We start from the raw sequence: 22,184 nt of genomic DNA on the forward strand, positions 1-22,184 counted from the left end.
TAAATAGATATTTTTAAACCATATAACTTTTGTCTGAAACACTTTTCTGTAAAACTTATATTTCCCGAGATATTTAGGTGTCCCGACCTTTTTGGGACATCCTGTATATTATATGTATTGTATATATATTTATTATTATATATTTATTTCAAATGATGTAAATGTAACAACTTGCCTCACAGTGAAGTAAGTTGTTACAATTTATCTATTGATAGGAAATTTTAATTTTCAGTATTTAAAGATATAGATACAAATCAGAAAAAAATTGACTGTCTAGGTAAAGATGTACTTGAAGCAATGCATAGATATTCGTTAATTTAAATATATACGTTAGAACGGAAAAAATTGTTAACCAAAAATTGTAACCACTTGCTCCGGTCTCTCCTATCCTACGTTAAAGAACATAATGATACTAAGCTATGATTCTTATTCGTAAAAAACATGAAGATAAGGGAAGGTAATGTACCTTCAATTGAAATTTTGATATTTTTTCATGTGAAAGTTGTATCTTGATGTTTAAAAATTCAGAAAAATTTTTAAATGTTCTTTGAAGTGTTGACACTAACATATATTTTTTATAGATTTAAATGGTTATGTTTTGTACATTTTTTTAGCATTTGGAAAAAATTAAATTTTGGTCAAAGGTATCCATGTTGTACCTCTAACCAGGGAGTGTTGTATTTTTAACCAATGTATAAAATGTGTGTACAAAGACAAGATATTGGACATAAGTTTAATTTTATTTATATTTTTAATGCCTTTTTACACCATATATAACTTTATATATAAATTATATAAAAATAAACTTTACCATACAAAGACGAGATTTTTGTTTTTGCACGAAACGGTTGAATCTGGCAAAAATAGTGTCCTTCGTTTATTTCATTCAAAACCGCGTCTAATGAGTATAATTTTATTAATATTGGAGATAAGACAGCTAAACTAAATAATTATCCGGCATCGTATTGACTGGTCAAAGGTACACTATTAGTTACTAGTTAAAGGTACAACGCTTGCTCACTTTTTATTTGTTATTACTCTTATAAATTATAGGTTAAGATTGACAGTAAGTCTAAATAAATATTAAGTTTTAAATAATTTTTTTAAATATCTATTTAACATTTTAGATAATTCCAACATAAGACAGAATACATACACAATATTATATGAGATTAAAAAGCGTCTTAAAATTATTTTGTTCGAACACTTGAAAACAATAAATGATTTTTCATAGGAGTAATTCTCTTCATTATTATAATTATAAGTTATAAAACACCTCTGGTACTCATACTACAAACTACATATTTTTATTTTTATAAATATCCAATAGATTGTTTATAAATTTAACTGGTTAAAGGTACAACTGGTCAAAGGAACACCACGTTCCCCTATTATACTATACTATGATTCTTATTCTTAAAACATAATGATACTATGGGTACGGTCAACGCGATGCTACAAATGCTTTGAAGCGTTTTTTAATTGGTAAGTTTGTAAAATTTTTTCTTCTGATTGGTCCATCAAACGCTTCAAAGCATTTGTAGCGAGACTTTGACCACAGCCATAGTATATATACTATGATTCTTATTCATAAAAAAGCAATAATGGAAAGAGTTTTGAAAAAAGACCTAGCAAACGAGAAATTATTGAAAAATGTTGAAAATTATTCATTGAAGTGACGTCAAATCAAGTTTTTGAATTTTTTAAATCTGTTTCTATCCGTAATACGCTTGAATAAGTAATTATGGATTAGTTATTTACTTTCTGTATTTCACTCAATGTGCATAGAAATGAAACCTACGACCAATTCGATTGAATCCATAATTACGTATTGGTAATTTACTTTTAGTATCTTACCCAATCATCAACGCAATAAACGTGCGACTAATTCGTTTGAATTTAACATGCGGTACTGAAGAATTGTCTAACATGGGAGGTGTCTAACTCCCATCAACTGCTAGTCACAGATCTCGGCAAGTGATATCATTGAAAAGCACACACCGAGGTGATATACAAAAATCATTGCCTCTCAAACAAAAACTCCGGTATGATACAGTGTGTAACATTGCGGATCCACAGCGACAAGGTAATTTCTAGACATAATCCTGGCCACGACAGTGCAAGTTATATCCGGGAATCATTCTGTTGCCGTGAATCTGTAATGTTGTATACTCTGTGTATAGTACTAGGACTCGTTCGAGAAAAAACAATTCATACATCTGTGATCATCTTGGTGCATACTTTCCAACGATAAATCACTTTCTGGGATCGCAGACTAGCATTTAATTTCTGAATCTATATGAATCCACTAGAGTTCATTATTATATTTATCTAGATGTATAGAAACGGATTCAGTGTATTCGTCTTTACAAAATTCAATACCTTTTTCGCGGATAACGCGGATTCGAAAACTTGATTCATACGGATTTGTCCAATCCAATCGGTCCTCGTTTGCTGGGGAAAGCCAAAAAGGAGTTTAAGGGTTAATTTAAATCTAGCTTGTCTATAAACATAAATCAATTAAGTTAACAAATTTTATTTACATTTAATACATATAAAGATTTTACGGTGCTTTTATCCGTGACCTCGTGTTATCAAATGTGGAGCCTTCACGATGCAGCGCGTAAAGATGAGGTCGTACATTTAGCAATAACAGGTATAAACAAAGAGATTTTTAGTAAAACTGTACATGAAAATTCTTCTTTTATCCGTTGAGACGAATATAAATTTAGATGTTGAATCGCGCGATTGTATAGTTGGTGACTAACTCGTTAGGTATTTACAAATATCGTTATCTTGTTCTTCTTAATTTTGTTATCTACCGTCATCCGTTAAATTATATCATGTTACGCCAACACGTGATACATTTTATCTCATTCAAATCGAATGCGACATATATATATATATATATATTGTATACATATGTACTTACAGTCTGTAGTGATTTTAATGCTGTGCTTCAAATTGTATTGCGAGACTTTATTAAATAGCGAATACAAGTTGATAAAGTCATGAAATATCGTATATTTTATTATATTTATTTAAAGATCAGGACTGTCCACGGCTTCCTGATTCTGAGGGTGTGAGTATCCCTTTAATATTGCCAGGCAAAGAATTATCCCAGATTTTCTTCGATATGAGATCGATCGACGCTTTGCTCTGGAACAATGTCAACATACTGCACGACGATACCTTCGGTGACGCAATTTAAGCATTAATCGTTTATCTTTCTATCCCATTTTGATCTTTCTTTACATTACTTCTCGGCATCTTTGCTAAAAATACGAAAACAACTCATGAAAGTACATTTTATTTATGACAATTTATAGATAGGGACACAATCGGCAGAGTCACAAAAGCCTTGTCGATCTCGTTGCCAAACAAAAAATTTAACCTGGTCTCCAGAGCGTTATTTGCTTTTAAGCACGCTGATTCTGAACGTAATAGAAGGTACTATATAAAAGACATGCTTGAGAGTTTCCACGTGGAACAATTGGGAAAATGCTTTCTGGTAATCGTCACGATAGACACAGCGGCTGATGTTATGGAAGTTGTAAGATGAATAGAAACTTTTTTGTTTATATTTCGCACTAATTCAAAGCTAGAATAAAATAATAGTTCCAAAAGAAAAAATAATTTACTAGGTATAGATTAAAATAATAGTTCTAAAAGAAAAACTAATTTACTGGGTATATAATCGTTTCTTGTAACTTTTTTTGTAAAGAGACTTTTTCCCTAACTCATATATATAATAGAGGAAAGCTCTCTATTATGAGATAGATGCTAATATGAGATAGCGACGTTTTCTGCTAAACTAATAAACGCTATCTGTTGGTTTCACCATGAATTTATTGCTTTTGGATTGAAAACTATTTAGTAGAAAATTCATTATTAGATCATGCCTGTAATTATTGTAAAACAAGATTTCAGAATTTGGATGTCTTTAAGTTTTATTGAAATGAGCATTTAAACCTTGTTTATTATTTAATAAATAAATATTTAGCAATAAATTCTTCATGTAGTGATAGAGTAAGGTCGTACTAATAGAAAAATACGAGATATGTTGAATTATTTAATTACAGAAGTTAGATTTGATGATCGTAAAACCATAAGGCGTGGAAATCGTAATATGTGATGCCTAGGGTATTTCTAATTTGAAATAACCCGTGCTCCTATGTTATAGTGAAAATCGTTGCTAAAGTATAAATGTTATTGTACAATAATAAAAAAGACAACCGGAATGAACGTCAAGTGCCTACATCTGCGATGCTTGATTCCAACTACCTGAAAACGAGTTCTGGGTATAATCTATCACATGCTCATTTTTCGCGCACCCTGGCTGTGTTTGTTTGTATTTAAAAAACATTAAATAAAGTTTTTCAGTTGCAATACTGATATACTTTACGTTTTACTATCGATTTCTCGGGGCATCTCATATTAGGAGCACAATTTTTTGACTTTGCGATTTGCTCACTTTTTACATTTCTTTAATTTAAAAAAAAAATGGAATTTGAATTAAATTTTATATACCTAACGTTATCTTAAAGCTTATTAAATTCCCTTCAAAATAACCTATTGTTTTTTAAAATTCTGCCTATAGACTTCTAGTATTTACCCAAAATGAACTCGGTATCTCATAATAGGGGCCTTTCCTCTATAAATCTTGAAAACGTGCGAACGTGCTTTACGTTAAATGCGAAGAAACTTGCTAATTATGAACACAACTTCTATTCTGATTCTCATTAATTGTAAATTTGATATATTTAGGCAAAGTCTTTAAATATGGCGCTACCCGACAGTCAGTGGCTATATATCATCACTGATAGTGTAGCACGAAACTCTACAAATATTACCAGTTTCATTGATTTATTGACGGAAGGCAGCAATGTAGCTTTCATTTACAATGTGACGGACAGTGATACATATTGCAATGTAATTTATTAATTATTCTTTTTTAATTATTTGTTTAATTATTAACTACGTGAGATTAGCTCAAAATTTAAATAATCAAAAAAGATTAATGCGAATTTTATTATAAAAGTTATTTTTTAATCATCTTTTTGCAAAAGATTTTATAAAGACTTTTTAAATATTTTATATTCTCTTTTACGTTCTCTCTCTCTCTCTCCCTTTCTCTCTTTTGTTATGTATTTTGGAGAAAAGGGGAATTTTTTTAGGTCAGTTTAAAATGTCATATCCAGGAGTTGGTTTCGGCTTTGGCTAACGCTTTAAAAATGTCGTTGATGACTGAAATAGAATTATACAGTCATATAACCGATGAGGAGTTCGAACTCGTCCGATTAAATAAGCAGGGAAGACGTCAGGAAATTCTTAAAAGTATTAAAGTTCGTATTTTTGGTTCTATGTTTGGTATCATTCGAATTGATGGTATAGAAATGATGTTTCGTAACTGTAGTTTTCCTGACAATCTACACATAGTTATTCTTTACACACATATAAATATAGATTGATTACACTTCTGAGATTTTAAGAATTAAATTCCTTTGTTTTTTTAACTAAACTTGTAGTGTTCTTAGATATTAGGTTTAAGAAATTTTTTTTCTGAAAAATGGCTCGTTAATTCTCGCGAGAAATCGTATCTATATCATCTTTTTGATGGAAGTTGTACACATATTCTATTTTCTACAGATACAGCTTATCGAGGATACTTTTTCTACGAGCGGCGTTTGTGGCAAATGTCTGTTTTGGCGGTTCGCTTCGGCCATAACATGGGGCAACTTCTTTGTTCACGGCAAGAATGTCGCGCACTTGATCGAATCGGGAACGTGGATACCCATCCTAGGTGCGAATTTTACAGACGTTCTTTTTCCACACGTAGTGCATGGTTTCCGAGGGATCAACGTACCGATCGCTACATATCACGTAAATAAAGATCTTTTTAATTCTCTGCGTAATTGTGCCCGTTGAGATAATAATTCTCTTTATATAGAATCCGCCGTGGCAAACTATCTCGTTGACTAATTCTGGCGAAAAGGAATTCGGAGGACTCCTTTTTGACGTTGTGAAATATCTAGGAAAAAAGTTGAATTTTACCTATAATGTGCTCAGCCCGGCGATCGATCAGACCAAGTTTACTCGTAACACTACTGTAGCTAATGTGGTAAAACAAAGTTTAAGTTTCATCGATTGTTCATAACGTGAATAAAGCATTTATTTCTTTACTAAATAAAAAATCTAAAGTATTATTTGAACTATAAATTACATAAAACTTTATTTTATGATGTTCGTTCTAAAGCTTATTCAATTGACGCACAGCATTTAATTTAATTTCTCGATAACTTCTCGATGTTTTACTATGAGTGTTTCAAATGTTAGGTGTTAACGTCGACAACGAGAGAAATGCCATCGCAGATAATAGATATGATTCTGGAGAAAAAAGTTCTTCTTGCAGCCTGCGCGTACACCGTGAATGACTACGGAAAGAAACAGATCAATTTTACCTTGCCGATTTTTATGCAGACGTATAGCTTCCTAACTGCAAAACCAGGCCAACTTTCCAGAGCGTTGTTGTTCACCGCGCCCTTTACCAAAGAGGTAAAATGTTACGTTAGGCACCTCTACGTCGCAGCAATGTTACGTTTCTAAAAATTGAAGTTTATATAATGTACTATACATATATGTACTATATATGTGTACCTATATGATAGAGCGACATTGTATCTTTGTAATATATTTGTTGCAACGCCTTCAAACGGGCTAGTTTTGCTTGCAGACGTGGGCCTGCTTGGCAGCATCCATTATTATAATGGGCCCGATCTTGTACCTGATTCACAAGTACAGTCCAAGCAGCACGAAGACATCGGGGCTCAACTCCTGCTGGCAATGCGTATGGTACGTCTACGGGGCCCTTCTTCAGCAAGGTAGTATCCGCTTGTTTCTGGAAGCGCTACTTTTATTTCGCGTGTAAGGTGTAACCCAGATTAAAACATTTTTTCACATTTCCGTTATTTTTATTTTTATATTTCTTTATTATTATAAAATATTTTATTTTTTCAAATTACTAGTTTTCTAAGGTTTTTGTTGAAGAAAAATCGTTTTATTTTACACTTATTTTTATATGAAAACAAAATCGTATTTTCCTTTCTGGAAACATACAAAGGTAATTACGAATGATTTTAGGGGGAATGTACTTACCCCATTCCGATAGCGCTCGCCTGTTGGTTGGTGTCTGGTGGTTGGTTGTGATGGTCTTAGTAGCAACCTATTCCGGAAGTTTGGTCGCATTCCTAACATTCCCAAATACAGACACTGCCATCCTGACCGTGGATGATCTTATTGCTCATAAAAGCAAATTAACCTGGGGCTTTCCTAATGGCAGCTTTTTAGAAGAGTATCTAAAGAATGCCGAAGAAGAAAAGTATCATATTCTTTTGGAGCGGGCTATAATTCATAACGCGACACAAGAAACGGATATGATTGAGCAGATAAAGATGGGCAAGCACGTGTTAATCGATTGGAGAAGCACATTGAGGTAATTTCATAATATACAAAAAAAAAGATAATTTTTAATAAATATTTTGTATAAATTTACCTTTTTGTATAAACCTTTCTTCCCCGAAAACATTGTGTAAAATCTGATAAAATAAATATCCCGCATCTTTAACTTATATATATTGTAAAACGCTATAATTATAATATTTTCCCGAGGAATTTCGTGATAAATGGAGATATGGTCTTTTAAATATTTCATCCTGTATATATATTATACCGAACATATGGAATGAATTAGTCTGTCCGATAAAAATGACGATAATGATGCATTGCTCGAGCAGATTCTTGATGAGAAATGACCTGTTATTAACTAAGGGATGCGCCTTTTCTTTGAGCACTGATGAATTTATGGACGAGCCCATAGCGATGATTATTGCAAAAGATAGTCCTTACATAAAAATCATCAACGCTGAGTAAGCTTAATTAATTTTTGTTTTATTATACATTAATTATCTCACAACAGTAAAATAATTATTGTTGACATTGTGTAGTAATTTATTATTATTAATTTTTCCAACGTAATTTTTATCAATTTTTTTAATAATATGGTAAATTGCACGTAAATTATGTTGAGTTTATTATAAAGTTTTATCTTTGTTATCGATAAATCGTCACTTTGTGACTGTCGTAATTCAGTAACAATCCCATCCATATCTATTATTTTGTCAAAGCCAATTATTAACTAAATAAATGAATAAGCTTCGTCATTTAGGTTACACCGCATGCACGAGTCTGGATTAATGAACAAGTGGATAGCGGAGCAAATACCGGTGAAAGACAAATGCTCGGACAGCTTCGTCAACCAGGGCGTGGAAGAGCGTAAAGTAAACGTCACGGATATGCAGGGCATATTTTTCGTGCTTTTCATGGGTAACATGTTTTTTGCGTGTGACATCGCCGTTCGGAGAGTGTAATAACACCTCGTGGGAGTAAAAGCGACTCCTCATTGTGCTCTTTTCAGGCGTGACTGGATCGATATTTCTTCTGTGCTGCGAGTTTTGCTGTCATAAGCGGCAAGTGTCGAAGCGGCGTAAATTGATTCAGCCTTTTATCTCTTGAATCGGACACAGCCGAGGATAGATGATAGATTAAATACGTTTCTACTTCTCGCAAAATAGCTTCACGGCTAGAACATCTGCATGCGCAATTAGACTTTATCGTTGCTTATATCTAATGTTAATTACAGGGACCATTCTCGCTTAAGTATAGACCGACTCCTCGAGCTGCATGTACCGACTATTTAATTGTAAATTATGTAGTTTAGGTGACACGGTTTTCTGACACAGAAGTTTTCTTTTATAGTTACCTATTTTACAGTTGTACAGCTGTATTTTACAGTTAAAGTAAATTTTAGAAAGATCTTTGCAAATTGATATAAACTATGTATACGTTCTTACACTTAGTACAAGTTTTATCCTTGGGGCAAAACTCATTATTTAAACGTAAAATTACGCAGTATAGAGCCAACTGAAAAAATTATTCTTTTAAAAATAAGACTTTTTAAAAATAAGACTATTTTTTGTCATTATATTAACAATAATTATTAAAGATATCGGATAAGCGTTATAAGTTTCGTGTGAATTACTGCTTTAAATAACATTCTACAATACAAACAAACAATCCTAAAAATAATAGATGAGATTCCTTTATTGTACGATTTCTTTCAAATTGATGAGTCTATTTTTTTATCGATCGTGAACGGACAGTTGAAACTGACTTAAACGAATCGCACATCAATCATCGTCAAGTTTATCACCTTGGGATTGTTCCGGTCTGACGTGTGCATTTAAAAACGTTCGGTGAATATCGTGAGTAGGGATACACGAGAAAAACGATTTTGCTGAAATATCTAAAAGTCCAGCTAGTTATAGAGATCTGAACATAAAGTTGGGTTATTAAAATAATTATGTAGTACATTCAAACTGATTGCTAGAATGTCAAAATTTTTTGCAGAATTGTTCATTATGCTTGAGTTGCCTACATAATTATTTTAATGATACAACAAAATTATTTTCAGATTTGTATCTGGTTATAATTTTAGATACTTCAACAAAATCGTTCTTTCCGTGTAGATGAGGATGTAGTACGCGACCCTGCGTCAAACTCCGTTCGGTGCCGATAATAATCCGTTTCGCAAGCGAAATCGGGATGCAATGGAACGATAGAGAATGAGAAAGAACGCACGCGAAGACATTGTGCTTGGCATGCGCAGGATAATGATCCTTGTCGTTTCATTGTTGGTTCGCGCGTCGTGTCAGATCCTGGATTCTGGATTGCGCATTCAGCAGTCGTCTGCGGCGCGCGGTAAAAGTCATCGCGATATTACGTAATGTTTCATTCGCGGAGATCCTCCCACTTGGATCAGTCGAAAGCAGATCCTCGCCGCGCCTTCACTATATTCCTTCGTGCGGTCGCTGCCGATCGCCACTACCGTTATCACGCGCGATAATATCCGCATATTTTCGAAGATTTGTGGTCGGCACAGATATATAGACGTGTGATCGCTGCCGATCGACGGAGAGAGGAATTTTCGGCTCGCTCGATTAGTGTATTACGAATGGAGCCAGTCTGTGCACCAGCGAGTGACATGCGAAATAGTATAAGAAACATTTCGTCACTCACGAAAACGTGACATACTTGTTTTTTATTATAACCTGTTTTCAATTATAACCGATTTTTATTAATTAATTTAATTTTGAAGCTTGATATACCATTTTTAATTTATTAATTATAATTAATTGTTTAATTAATTAAATAAAGCAATTAATTTCTCGCAAGTAACGTTTCTTCGCGTTTTCTTTGGTTTCAATTAACAATGTTTAAATTTTACATGAATAATCGGAGGCGTTACGAGACACTGAGTAGGTACGCTCCAGCACCAGCGTAGGGCGCAAAATTTGGAGGAGCGCAAAATTTTAATAGGCAGCGCTACTCTCGTAAATACATATAAAGCTCTATCTTACTTGATATTTTAAATGAATTAGCTAAAAGTGGTTTTCTGGAAATCTTTTTAAATTTAGCCATAGCGTTACTGATCTTATTAACTGTGCCAATGTCTGTGGCAACTACAGAGGCATCTCTCTTTCTCAAAATTAAAAATAATAAAGAATTATCTGAGAAATATAATGACACAGACGCGGTCATGCAGTTTAGCCATGATATCAACTGAAAAAGAATTGGTGAACAGTTTTGATTATGTAATCAGTCTTGACAGTCCTACTAAATTGAAGACGTAATCAGAATATTTTCAAAAACTAAAACCAGAAAATGTAATAGTATGTTGCATTAAAAAAGCGAAATATATTATTACAAAAGAAAATATGAAATTTATTGTATTCGTATTTCTGTGTTATGCAAATTGGTGGAGATTTCTTTTCTTTTTTTAGTTGTTGGTTCGCTGCAATTGGCAGGGGATTGGTGCTTCAGAGACTTAGCAATCCTTGTGATGGGGCACAAAAGCAAATTCCAGCGTAGGGCGCAAAAGGCGGTCGTAACGCCTCCGTGAACAAAATAAAAAAAAAATAATATGAATCCTGAAGAAGTTTATTTACGTCACAATATCTTTCGGCCAATCACTGATATACTTACTTCAATGGACTCGTAATATCTTTGTCATTGTGTTGTGAATAGAGCACGCACACGCACATATTTCACATTCCGCAATGATACTCGAGATGATAAACGTAAGCACAGATGCAGCGACACACTTAAGATCCCGTTCTTGTCGAAACGCTGGGAGATAGAAGCCTCTAAAAGAATAGCGACGAAGAGCGGCAGGAAAAGGAATTGACGACTTGGAGGGAAGCTATGTGCGCAATTTAACGGGGATTACGACCTTAGCCACTTAAGAAGTCGCGGTAGTAATCGGCGGTCTTCGGACGGGCCCCCTCAAGAGCGGGCCTTGAGCGGGCCTCGCGCGCCTCGGAAGTCGGACGGGCCGCCCCTTGAGCGGGTCTTAATCGAACCACGAGCCCCGACGAGCTAGGCGTATCTGATCCGCGCGTTCCGACGTGAGCCAGTCCTGACGTAGAGCGCGGAAGACTAAGGCTAATCCTAACATTAGAACCAGCTGGATCTCGTCGCGGACTCCATCTCCGGCTCGACGTAACGATCGGAGCATCGAGAAGGAAGCAGCGGAAACAATGGGAAAGCCATTGCACCTGATTGTAATATTGCAGCGTACGTAAGACCGTTTCGATTACTTTGCGATTTGAATTAGAGGATTAAATCGCCGGCAAGGCGATTTTCACGAGCTTGAAAATTGAAGCCTCTCCTGAAAACGAAACAATAAATACAGATAAATAAAAATTATTTGATTCCATTTTTTTTTCTGCTATGAATTATACAAAGAGAGAAAGTAAAGGTAGAATTGTATTGCAAATTTCCAGAAGATTCATGTTAAAATATGATTGCATTTCGTGAAGAAACTGGCAGTGTTATATTCGTGGGAAGACTTCAATTTAGAGAAACAAATGATATATGTACTAACGCGTCAATCACGCAATGTTATGAATTTTAAAGTTTCCCACTGATGTTATGTTGCAGCAGTATCGTCCGCGTTCGCTTACAGGTACGATCATCCTTGGTATCGCGCGGACACGCAGCGTCCAGTTGACGTGATCACCGATGTCGTCAACGAACTCGGAGTGAGGATCCTTCAGCAATATTTGACGCGTGGAAACGTCGCGTTCTCGCCAACGGGGGTTGCCTTCGTACTAGCGGCGCTCTACGAAGGATCCGCGGGTAGAGGAAGTCAACAAATCGCCGAGGCCATAGGCCTACCAGCCAACCGGGATGTTACCAGGATCGGTTTCAGGGATATTCACCGACGATTACGAGTAAGATTCCGTATAATAGATCTGTTTACGTTGCTTGAAATAACACCACAATTTTTGTACTTAAAATGAGACAAATACAATATATTCGAGCGTTGAAGAGAGAGAAAGTGAAGATGTAAAAAGTGCAAGCAACTCGAACAAGATTAATACACTTAGGTGACTTCGCAAAGACATTCGAAAGATACTTCCCTGGATATCTTTTAGACTCTTTCTATCACGTCTCATACACAAATTTGATGTATTCGATATATATTACTCTAAATGTATGATTTGACGTATTTTTTCTGAATTTTTATTATTAAATATATTTATCTCTTTGAGAAACAAAATTGATAATTATAATATATAGAAGAGCTAAATGAATTATTTCCGTGCCCAGATTATTAGAATGCCAGCAATGTTTTGTAAACATTGCAGTTCACTTCATTAGAGCGAGGAGCAGCCTGATATTTAAAAAAAATTGATAATTGTTATAAATGAGATTAGAGTGTTATAAATAATAAGAGAATTACACACATTAAATTTTTTATATTGATGTTGATTTCAAGAGCTACCTTAACGCCGACGGCTTCCTGGGCGGTTTGACGCTAAGCAGACAAAATACCAGACTCCGTCCTGAGTATGAAGACATTCTGAGGTTTTATGGCTTCGATTTGTCGAGTATTGAGCAAGAAGCGAACGTTACCGTTAGCATGGAAGACTCATCAGGTATAACTGAACTTCCGACATCCACGATCGGCTCAAGCATGCCATCAACAGAGATGGCAAACACTGAGAATGTGCCGGACATGACGACGACAACATCAACGGGTGCAATCACGACGCTTCCTCCGGCTGGTGCGGAAACAACAGTCGTTCCATCGACTGCTGCGGGCGTTACTCAGCAAACTGTCACGATGGCATCGACGGGTGCAACCGATGTACAATCGACATTGGCTCCGGTCACCAGCACCGGAACAATTGTCCAGAATACATCGCTGACGCAATCGATCAATTCCTTAACGGCAGTTACTTCCGGCGAAAGTATTCAGCCGACTTCATCCGCTGGTGCGGAAACTGTCGTGGGTTCGCCGAATACGATTACTCCGATAGTAAACACAGACAGTCAAATGATTCCATCTACTACAACTGTAGTCACCGTCGCGGACAATCAGGATCAGCAAACTTCCCCAACAGTCACCGCTGGCGATAGTGCAACGAGTGCTAGCGTTCCTAACGAGGGCGTGCAACCATCGACAGGAATGACAACAGCAGCTGCGATTGATGCTGGCGTGACGATATCGATGAATACTGATGTTTCAACTTTCGCTACGAATACCGAGGTACCGATGACAACAAATATGTTGAGTTCGGACTCGCCGCCTACAATCGTCGCGGATCCAAGTACCGACGCATTGGTAGCCGCGAGCTCAGTCGTCATCAACATCACGCCCGCTAATACAACTATTTCCAATGCGACCTCGAGTACCGTTACCATGAATTCGTTAATTACTGTGGTACCAGTAATGTTGAATAGCGCGAACGTGACTATCTCGAGTCCCGTTACCGAAACGATGATGGTGAACGGCGTTAATTTCCAATCGAGTACCGAGACATCGGCAGATACTCTGGTCGGAAATACTTTAGGAATGACCGCTGCAAATGACCTCACAATGACGACTATGATCAATATTGACGATGCTGTCGCAGTCAGTTCTGTAACGACCGTGGTACCGCTTGTCTCAGCAACAAACACGGACAATCTTGCTGGAAGTAACTTCACGATCGCGAATTCTATGATGAGTTCTATAGATAATCAAACAGCCGCATCTCTTGTGGATGAAAATACGATTTCGAATCGAAAGAAGAAAGATATAATTAACCCGATAGATAGTATAATTAACAGCAATACCGTTAAAGATGAGTCACACGATAGATCGCCGAATCTTCGTAAACGCAAAGCGAGAAGCCTGCGCGGATATTTCTCTAGCTATCCAGGTATGTTCAGTTAATGAATGTCTTTTTCGAATAAATCGCTCGTGAAAAAGTCGCTCGTGTTACAAATTGAAAGTTACGAATTAAATCTTCTTAAATAGAGGAAAATTCCAATAATAAATTATTTATGCAGGAAAATTTCAATAATAAATTCTTTATGTAGTAATTTACTGTACATAAATTATGCAATTACGAATATCAAATGTTTTGTTAGCGGAAAAAATGAAATTACATGCATTTATATGAGATTAAGAAAGAATTCGTTTCCTAAATAGAAAATGCTAAGTAACTGATGGAATTCGATTTCCTGTTTTTCAGACGAAGGTATTTGGATGCAAAATCTAGAAATTTGGAAGTCGTATAATACAGTAAACCCTAGTGAATCCTCCATCGAAGATTCATCAGCGGAGATGTCGTTTTTGGTGAACGGTTGCGACGTTTCCTCGGTATCGGCTTCAAGATACATTGCTGTATTGCCTTTCGCGTATTTCCCATCGTTGCAAGCTGTCGCGCTCGAATTTCCTTTGGATGTAAGTCTGCGTGAAAGTTTAATATGATTTATTAATTCATCTTTTCTAAACTTGAGAGAATTATTTTAAGCTTGATTTATTAATCTTTAATTTAAAACTTTTCCAATTTCTAAAAATGAGAGTTGCGCAATCCTACAATCTATGTTAAATAACTTTATTCTAGCCTTTAGTAGCTTAAAATAAATAGTCTTGGTCAATGTTGGATTTTAGAAATTAGACATAAATTTTTCTAAAGTAGTTTCAAATACAACTGAACAGTGTAAAGAATCTCTTACTTTCTTAATATCAAGGATCCCCGATACAACATTATACTTTTCATGCCCACGGATAAAACGGACACGCTTCGTCTGGCGAGGGATCTTAGCGGAAAGTCATTGAGATTGTTGAGGAAGCGATTACAGCCTACTTGGGTCAGGGCCACTATACCTTCGTTCATGCTGCGTGGTTTCGTCACATTGACGTCATTTTTGCAAAGGGTAAGCGGATAACACGTCCTCTTTCACGTCAATGTCCTATACCAATGCCAAATGTAGACACCGAATAGAAAAATACATGCCGGATTTACAGTCAACCGCGCATGAAGGTGTCAAGTAGTTCTCCACAGTTTATACAGTTTTCCATTTTTAAAGACTTTTATCTCAAGGATTCACGAATAATAATGAGAAGTTCGCACATAAATACCTGAAATAATTATTTAATGTCATCTAATTATAAATTACATCTTACTTTATTTACTCGTTCTGAATTATTTCAAATGAATTTCCTAAGAGACATTGTATATAATCTTGAATACAACAAAAAGACATTTTTTTAACGTTTCGTGAGTAGAGAAGGTTGAGATTGAGGAAGGACAAATCAAGATTATTATCGACACCTATGCGTGACTGGTGTATATTTGCCTCGATATTTGCGTCGAGATTTGCGTAATCTCTCTAAGATTTTCCTTCATTTACCCGTTTCCTTCGTAGCTGGGCATCCTGGATGTGTTCGAACCGAGAGCAGCCGATTTATCGCCCATGACATCCGATCTCGGCGTGTACGCTAGAGACGTGCAACAGAGTATAGGGGTCAATATAAGGAATTATATGAAACCCGACCGGACCCATTCTCGTGAGTCGTCTAATGTCGTTCCACCTCGAAGGGACTATTATCGATATCTACCGCCAGGTTCTTTTTACTCTCTTACGCTTTTCATGCACTATCGCACTCTCCTTTCAATTACCCCGTAACGGTAATCGTTTCCACGCGTGTAATTGCATTCCTTGCTTTTTAATGCGGACATCCTGAATTTAAGAGTCCAATTTATACAATTTTGCACGTTACGTGTATAATCATTAGCATTTGCAGTATTCCTTCATTTCTTAAATATATATTTTATCCTTTTTTCTTACCGCTTGTAAATTACTTCCTTCTGCCTTTAAATGTGTAGTAATATAGCGCTGTCAGTGCGAGTCAAACATCCGAGTATCTGTTCATCGATAAAATGCACGAGTTTATTTTACTCTTTGATTTTTCATATATTTAACATTATCGGATATATATATTTTACACATTGCTTCTTATTATTATTCATTACTTCGCCACGTTCTCCATTCTTGATGCTATTTCACGCGATTATATTTATTGCCTGACAACTTGATACGAGTAATCAACTTGATTCCCTAGAATTAAACCATCTTAGGTAGCATTCGAAATTGATGAGCGTTCCGATACGTCTCGAGAGCTCGGTTAATCAGATGTTATTGACATTGAATGGCATTTAGGTGATTTAATTTGTCGTGAAAGAGAGAAACAAACAGCGAGGCGGACGGCGGAATATAATGTCGGAGATAATGTTCGAAGAAATAATTACGTTGACGCAATATCCGGCATTAACGAATGAAATTACAAAGTTTCACGCGCACGGCTCGAGTATCCTCCAGAAACATAATTTGCGCACATAATTTGTAAACGACGGCGGCGACAATGTATCCGTCTACGCGTGGTGAACACACGTCTAACGACGGTCGGCTATTTAGCTATTACTACTGCTGCCACTCATTGTCAGTCGTTTCTTCACTTTCTTTTCTCTCTTTTTCGCTTCCGCTTGTTCCGTCGTTACTTTTTCTCACGTTCCGCTACATCTTCATTACTTAACGCCGACTGTGTCGTTATTTATGATGACCGTTGTTTCGAAAACACTGTCCAAATTATCAAAGATTTTCAAAATTATTCGAAAACGTTGTCCTCATTTAAGATTGAGAAATTATCGAAAACGAATGTCTCTCGCTAAATTACATCTTTACGATAATTATGCGAGTATTAATCATTATCTCCTCAATGCATCGTTAAATTAAATTATAAGTTAATTCAGTAGATAATTCAGCTAAACGTTTTTTTTAACGCATCTATTTCTATGAATTCCATGTAATTTACAGGATTTAATCTTGAAAAATTATGACGCAGTCGCGAGATGCAAATGCACCGTATCTGCGAAAATATGAGTTCCGAGGACGAATAGCTAGGCAATATTTATTTTCACGCCACTAGGCGAAGCTTCAAGCAAAACTATCGATTACTGTTGGAAATATTCTCAGTATTGTTCAGTTCACTGAATTTAATTGCTGATATCCTGCTCAAGTCCGTAAAGGAAGTCAATAAAAGACCTTGCGCCATCACTTTTTACATTCACCGAGGATTCCTGAATCATTGTGGCGTTGCAACGTTTCCATGAAATTAATTTTTCGGTTATTTTTGTCGCGTATATATTTATTTTTAAATAAATACGAATTGTATTATATAAAATGATAAAATATTTAGAAAACAAGAGATTATTATGGTTTACTTTCAGAGTTACAATTTTCTATATAACATTATTTAACTATCTATTCAATTCTTTAATGGGATTCTTTGCTTGACATATAGTTAAAATGACAATTAAATAAAACCTTTTATCAAGCTGATAATAATGGTCATTAAAAAAATTGAAATATCGTTTTTACTGCAGTAGATACTTATCTCCGTTGTTTGTGACATTACGTTCTTTTCTTTCGTGTAAAAACTAACTGTTGTAAAAAAAAAAATACAACGGTAAGAAGTTTTGTCAACTCAGTGAAAGGAAGGACACGCGTGCATTGGAAGTCAATGAACTGGACATTTAGAAACCTAAAGATTGACCTGCGTCAATCTGCAATGCATTACGTCTGCCAGTCGTTTAAGAAATTAGATATTAAAATACTGTTTAAATTAAAACGGCACTTTTTGAAACGCGAATTACTGTTAACAATTTTCGTTGAATTTTAGACAAAAAAATATGTATAAAATCATTTGTAGGGTGGATTCAGACCTTGACAGAAAGGCAGAAAGCAGAAAGGCAGAAAGCAGAAAAGCAGCAGCCAATCAATACTTGCGCTGTTAGTAAGCAAAAAGCCGAAACAAGCTACTACTAGCGCGAGTTCTGATTGGTTGCCGCTTTTCTACTTTCTATTTTTCTATCTAGGTCTGAACCCTAAAGCTGCGTAGAAGTTCTGCAAGTGCTTTAAAAACATCTTGCTATCGTAAGAAGAATTATAACATCATATATATAATTTTTTCTTCTAATTCGCAAAAAATATAGCCTTGAAATATTCCTTGCCAAAACTCACTAAACACATTAACACCAAACCTCTTATATTTTTTCATCGTAATTGAAACGTCTTTCTAATTCCTCTGCACTACGTAAAATAGCACGAAGTATTAGCTTTGTATTATGCGCGGCTAGACTGCTATATTTTTGCGCACATCAAAATTCGCAAGATTTTTTAGTTTTGTAATTGACATAGATTAAACTGTGTAAATATTCTTTTTGCGAATTTATTTTTACTGCATATTATTATCGCTTTGGAAAGTACGTGATTTTTTATCCTTTATGAAATGTAACGTGCATATTACAAAAAATATTAAAAATATTATTAAATATTAAAAACATTTTTAATATTTTCTGTGATTAAAATAATTCTTTGTAAAAGTTTGCAAAATAATTATGAATTCTTTTTAGGTAATGGTCTATTCGAAAGAGCTGGGCCTGAACCCTTTACAGCTTTGCATCCCTTCCTTTATTTCATCGTCGACACCGAGACTTCAGTGAGTTTAATCGCCGGACGAGTGGACGATCCGCTTAATTCGAGAATATTGTAGGGATATGATTTAGATCTAAGGTTTAAATAAACACTCGTTTATTTGACGACACTTATAAATAATTCCATAATGTGGACTTCTCCTATTAGCTCGCACACAATTATTATCAAGTACACGCAATTAATATTGTGCTCTGTACAAAAATTCCTATTTATAAATAAAGAAATATTAAAGATAAAAAAGTAGCAATGAGCATAACTTGAAATGTGAAGGATTGAGCATTTGGAAGAATATTTCAAGCTGTCTCACGCTATAGAGCGAAAGGCAAACTTTCTATACATCTTGCTAATTACTAAAAGCAGATACTTATACATTTGTTTCGAAAACTATGAGAATCGAAATCGTAATTATTATGAAAGGAATTAATATTTTTCCCTGATTTTCTTTAGCTCTTTTGTCAAAGTTACAGAATCGACAGTATCTGGCTTTAAAACTGACTTTGCAACAAGAGAATAGATCGACGATTATGTAATTTACAAATTTACGATTCTTTCGTAATTTTTTTTCAGTATATACGTGTGTGTGTGTGTGTGTATGTGTGTGTATTGTATTTCATATACGAATCGAAGTGGCAAGAATGATAATGATGTATCTTCAAAATCTATCGGACTATTCCTTTGATCTTTTTATTACACAATTGAGACTTCCCTTGTTTATTTAGTCTTAATCTAGCAAATATATTATTTCCTTACGTACTTTTATGTATAAATACAGTTCAGTGTGCTGCTACAATGCACGAGATTTCACATACGTCACTAATATATATGTATATTCGATAACTCCCAACGATGATCTTATTTCACATCTTTTAGTACCGGGTATATATTTTTCATATATATAGCAACCAGGATCTTTACTCCGTGAGTGGCAGTGTAAATGCAAATAAATAAATGCAAACGATATAGTAGTCGTATTTTCAATCGCGTGAAAATAATGTCTTTCGATATCGCACGAGACGACACTGCGAATCGCTTATTTGCACAATAAATTTCATCCGAGTTCGAGAGTCGCCTTATGTCATCTCTTCGCGTTCATCGTCGAATACATCAGGTGACGTTCTTCAAAATCCATGGTACGAACTTGGATATCCGCGTGCAGACGCCCGGTAAGTTAGCCTCCGCGCAACCGATGCCCCAGGATATGATACCCGCGAGGAAGTACCTGCCATCCTTTCCGCGAACCTGAAGAGGTCCTCCGGAGTCGCCCTGTATGATCCAAGAACGTAAGTCTCTCAGTGGAAATTTGATACATGAACAGCTAGTAGTTCGATTTAAGTATTCTTATGCACGTACCTGACACGAATCTCGCCCGCCAGTCTCGTAACCGGCGCAAAGAAAAATGTCCGGTATGAACTCGTGTCTACCGGCCCTCAAGAACATTGACTTGCACCTGTCATTGCTCACTATCGGCACGGAGACCTTAAAAGAGAGAATAATAAAAGTTGGTAAAATCTGAAGACATGTATAAATGCAAGGGGTTTAATTATCAAAACGATAATTACTTCCTGCAATACAGAAGGTAGCGTTCCACCCTCGCTTAATCTTCCCCAGCCGGTGACTGTCGCGTTCTCTCCGATCAGGAGGTCATCCGTGGCCGGTAGGCAGATAGGCGAGATGTGCGCGGCAAACGTCAAGGAACTTTCGAGGCGCACCAGCGCGAGGTCGTACTCGTACGTGAAGAAGTTATACTTGGGATGTACGACTTTCTTGGCGACTCCACGTTCCACGTAGGGCAGTTGCTCTTGTATCGACGAGAAGTCGTGCTCGCCGACTCGTATTCGGATTTGCGACGTCAGCAAACTGAAACGGACAAGATTTAACGGTGCACGTCGTAACTGAAGGACGATGGGAATAATGTAGCGTACTCACTCGTCAACGCAATGGCCCGCGGTGGCGATCCAATTCTCGTTGAGCACCGCCCCGCCGCAACGGTGAGTACTCGAGAAACCGAAGAAGGAGGTCCTACGTACGGATACCTGCCATGGCCATCGACCGAACAATGCGTCCTTGCCACCGACGATCCTCGTTCCCAGCCGCGGAAATAACGGTGGCACCCCGCACTGCATGTTCTTGCTTTCGTCAGCGGCCGCGACAGTCATCACCGAACCCGTTGCCTTTTCGCTTGCCGTCACCTCGGTGGTCGACAATCCTTGCGTCGTAGTGACGCTCATGGTACTCGTACTGCTTGCGCTGGTCGTACTGCTCGCGGTCGTCATCGTTACCGTCGTACTCGTCGGACTGGTCGTACCGCTGGCGGAGGACGTCAATGTGGATGGTGTTGTGCTTTGCATTGTGGTTTTCTTCGTGGGCCGCGGCCTAGTTGAAGTCTCCAAGTGGGACGTTGTTATGTAGTGTGCCGAACCCAAGGGTTTCTGATATTCGGTGCTCTATAAAATGAAAAACATCGGGAAATCAATCGTTAACGTAACAATATTATATAGATAACATCCCATTGTTTTTCTAAAATTTTAACAATGTATTTATCAATTTTAATAAGTGAGTAAATATTAACATTTTCCATTATTGGGAGAAATCTTTTGTTTAATAATAATTTTTATGAATTTTATATAGTCCGCCTATACGCTTTCGACTTTATGTATTTATAATTTAAACATGAGAACGAGAGGAAAGAATAATTATGGCAGCATTAATTAATTCCTATCAAGAAAAGAAAACGGCTTCGTACCTGTTGCGACTCGGTTGGCTTTAGACTCGGTCGCGGAGGAAAGTTTTCCGGGCCATTCTGAAGAAGGCTGGGACTGTCGGTCCAGTGAGGTTTCAAGGACGGCCTAGGTGGTGTCCAGCTGTTCGACCAGAAATGAGAACTCGTACCTAAAGACGGAATTCGTACGGTTTCCGGCACAGTAATTGCGGTTATCGGTTTGGCTGACGAAGACAATGACGAAGACGATGACGACGACGATGAAAGCGAGGAGAATGATGTTGGCAAGGATGAGGACAACGATGACGGTTTCTGTTTTGTGACGAATGCCGGTTCTGTAGTCACTTGCCAGTGAGAGGTTTGTGGCACGGATCCGGCTGCGCTAGAATGAAAGATAAATTTTAAGTTGGGCTCGATATGTTAAATACATGTACTTTACTTGTAATAATGATGATATAACGCTTTATATGTATTATGGCGCAAAATATTTACATAAATATTTTTATAAATATAA

At 36.4% G+C, this 22,184-nt stretch overlaps 3 protein-coding genes across 5 annotated transcripts in view; 2 read left to right on the top strand and 1 right to left on the bottom strand.

Moving 5' to 3' along the window:
* Positions 1–8,743, top strand: part of Ir93a (Ionotropic receptor 93a) — a 23,886-nt gene extending 15,143 nt beyond the window's left edge. Inside the window, exons 3-15 of the mRNA XM_018518979.1 lie at positions 2,561–2,656; positions 3,048–3,197; positions 3,330–3,553; positions 4,768–4,932; positions 5,178–5,345; positions 5,650–5,883; positions 5,951–6,121; positions 6,481–6,555; positions 6,734–6,881; positions 7,141–7,492; positions 7,794–7,925; positions 8,225–8,382; positions 8,474–8,743. Coding sequence (XP_018374481.1) covers positions 2,561–2,656; positions 3,048–3,197; positions 3,330–3,553; positions 4,768–4,932; positions 5,178–5,345; positions 5,650–5,883; positions 5,951–6,121; positions 6,481–6,555; positions 6,734–6,881; positions 7,141–7,492; positions 7,794–7,925; positions 8,225–8,382; positions 8,474–8,571 — 2,171 coding nt within the window. The 3' untranslated portion in view covers positions 8,572–8,743. The remainder of the gene's footprint in view (positions 1–2,560; positions 2,657–3,047; positions 3,198–3,329; positions 3,554–4,767; positions 4,933–5,177; positions 5,346–5,649; positions 5,884–5,950; positions 6,122–6,480; positions 6,556–6,733; positions 6,882–7,140; positions 7,493–7,793; positions 7,926–8,224; positions 8,383–8,473) is intronic.
* A 2,812-nt stretch (positions 8,744–11,555) lies between these two features.
* LOC108768532 (uncharacterized threonine-rich GPI-anchored glycoprotein PJ4664.02) lies at positions 11,556–19,021 on the top strand. Of its 2 annotated transcripts, none has more exons than XM_018518985.1 (7): positions 11,556–11,691; positions 12,061–12,350; positions 12,899–14,327; positions 14,643–14,854; positions 15,145–15,330; positions 15,823–16,021; positions 18,870–19,021. In XM_018518985.1, exons 1-7 carry the CDS (start codon positions 11,655–11,657, stop codon positions 19,007–19,009), a joined length of 2,493 nt encoding a protein of 830 aa, XP_018374487.1. In that variant the 5' UTR covers positions 11,556–11,654; the 3' UTR covers positions 19,010–19,021. The 2 variants fall into 2 exon arrangements, with proteins under 2 accessions (XP_018374487.1, XP_018374489.1); XM_018518987.1 differs by having other exon boundaries at positions 15,823–15,964.
* A 1,018-nt stretch (positions 19,022–20,039) lies between these two features.
* Positions 20,040–22,184, bottom strand: part of LOC108768531 (serine proteinase stubble) — a 43,105-nt gene continuing 40,960 nt past the window's right edge. For both annotated transcript variants that reach the window (XM_018518984.1, XM_018518983.1), the window contains 5 exons: positions 21,695–22,052; positions 20,878–21,395; positions 20,511–20,808; positions 20,302–20,427; positions 20,040–20,214 (listed from right to left, as the gene is read on the bottom strand). In XM_018518984.1, coding sequence (XP_018374486.1) covers positions 20,056–20,214; positions 20,302–20,427; positions 20,511–20,808; positions 20,878–21,395; positions 21,695–22,052 — 1,459 coding nt within the window. In that variant the 3' untranslated portion in view covers positions 20,040–20,055. The remainder of the gene's footprint in view (positions 20,215–20,301; positions 20,428–20,510; positions 20,809–20,877; positions 21,396–21,694; positions 22,053–22,184) is intronic.

Source organism: Trachymyrmex cornetzi, unplaced genomic scaffold, assembly GCF_001594075.2.
Source record: "Trachymyrmex cornetzi isolate Tcor2-1 unplaced genomic scaffold, Tcor1.1 scaffold803, whole genome shotgun sequence".
Classification (NCBI taxonomy): domain Eukaryota; kingdom Metazoa; phylum Arthropoda; class Insecta; order Hymenoptera; family Formicidae; genus Trachymyrmex; species Trachymyrmex cornetzi.

Bases quoted from the DNA above. Each gene is read 5' to 3' on its own strand.
- LOC108768532 (XM_018518985.1), top strand. From the start codon at position 11,655: ATGGGAAAGCCATTGCACCTGATTGTAATATTGCAGC. The intron at 14,855-15,144 runs GTAAGTCTGCGT...CTTAATATCAAG, and splicing joins CGCTCGAATTTCCTTTGGAT to GATCCCCGATACAACATTAT. The intron at 15,331-15,822 runs GTAAGCGGATAA...TTTCCTTCGTAG, and splicing joins TGACGTCATTTTTGCAAAGG to CTGGGCATCCTGGATGTGTT.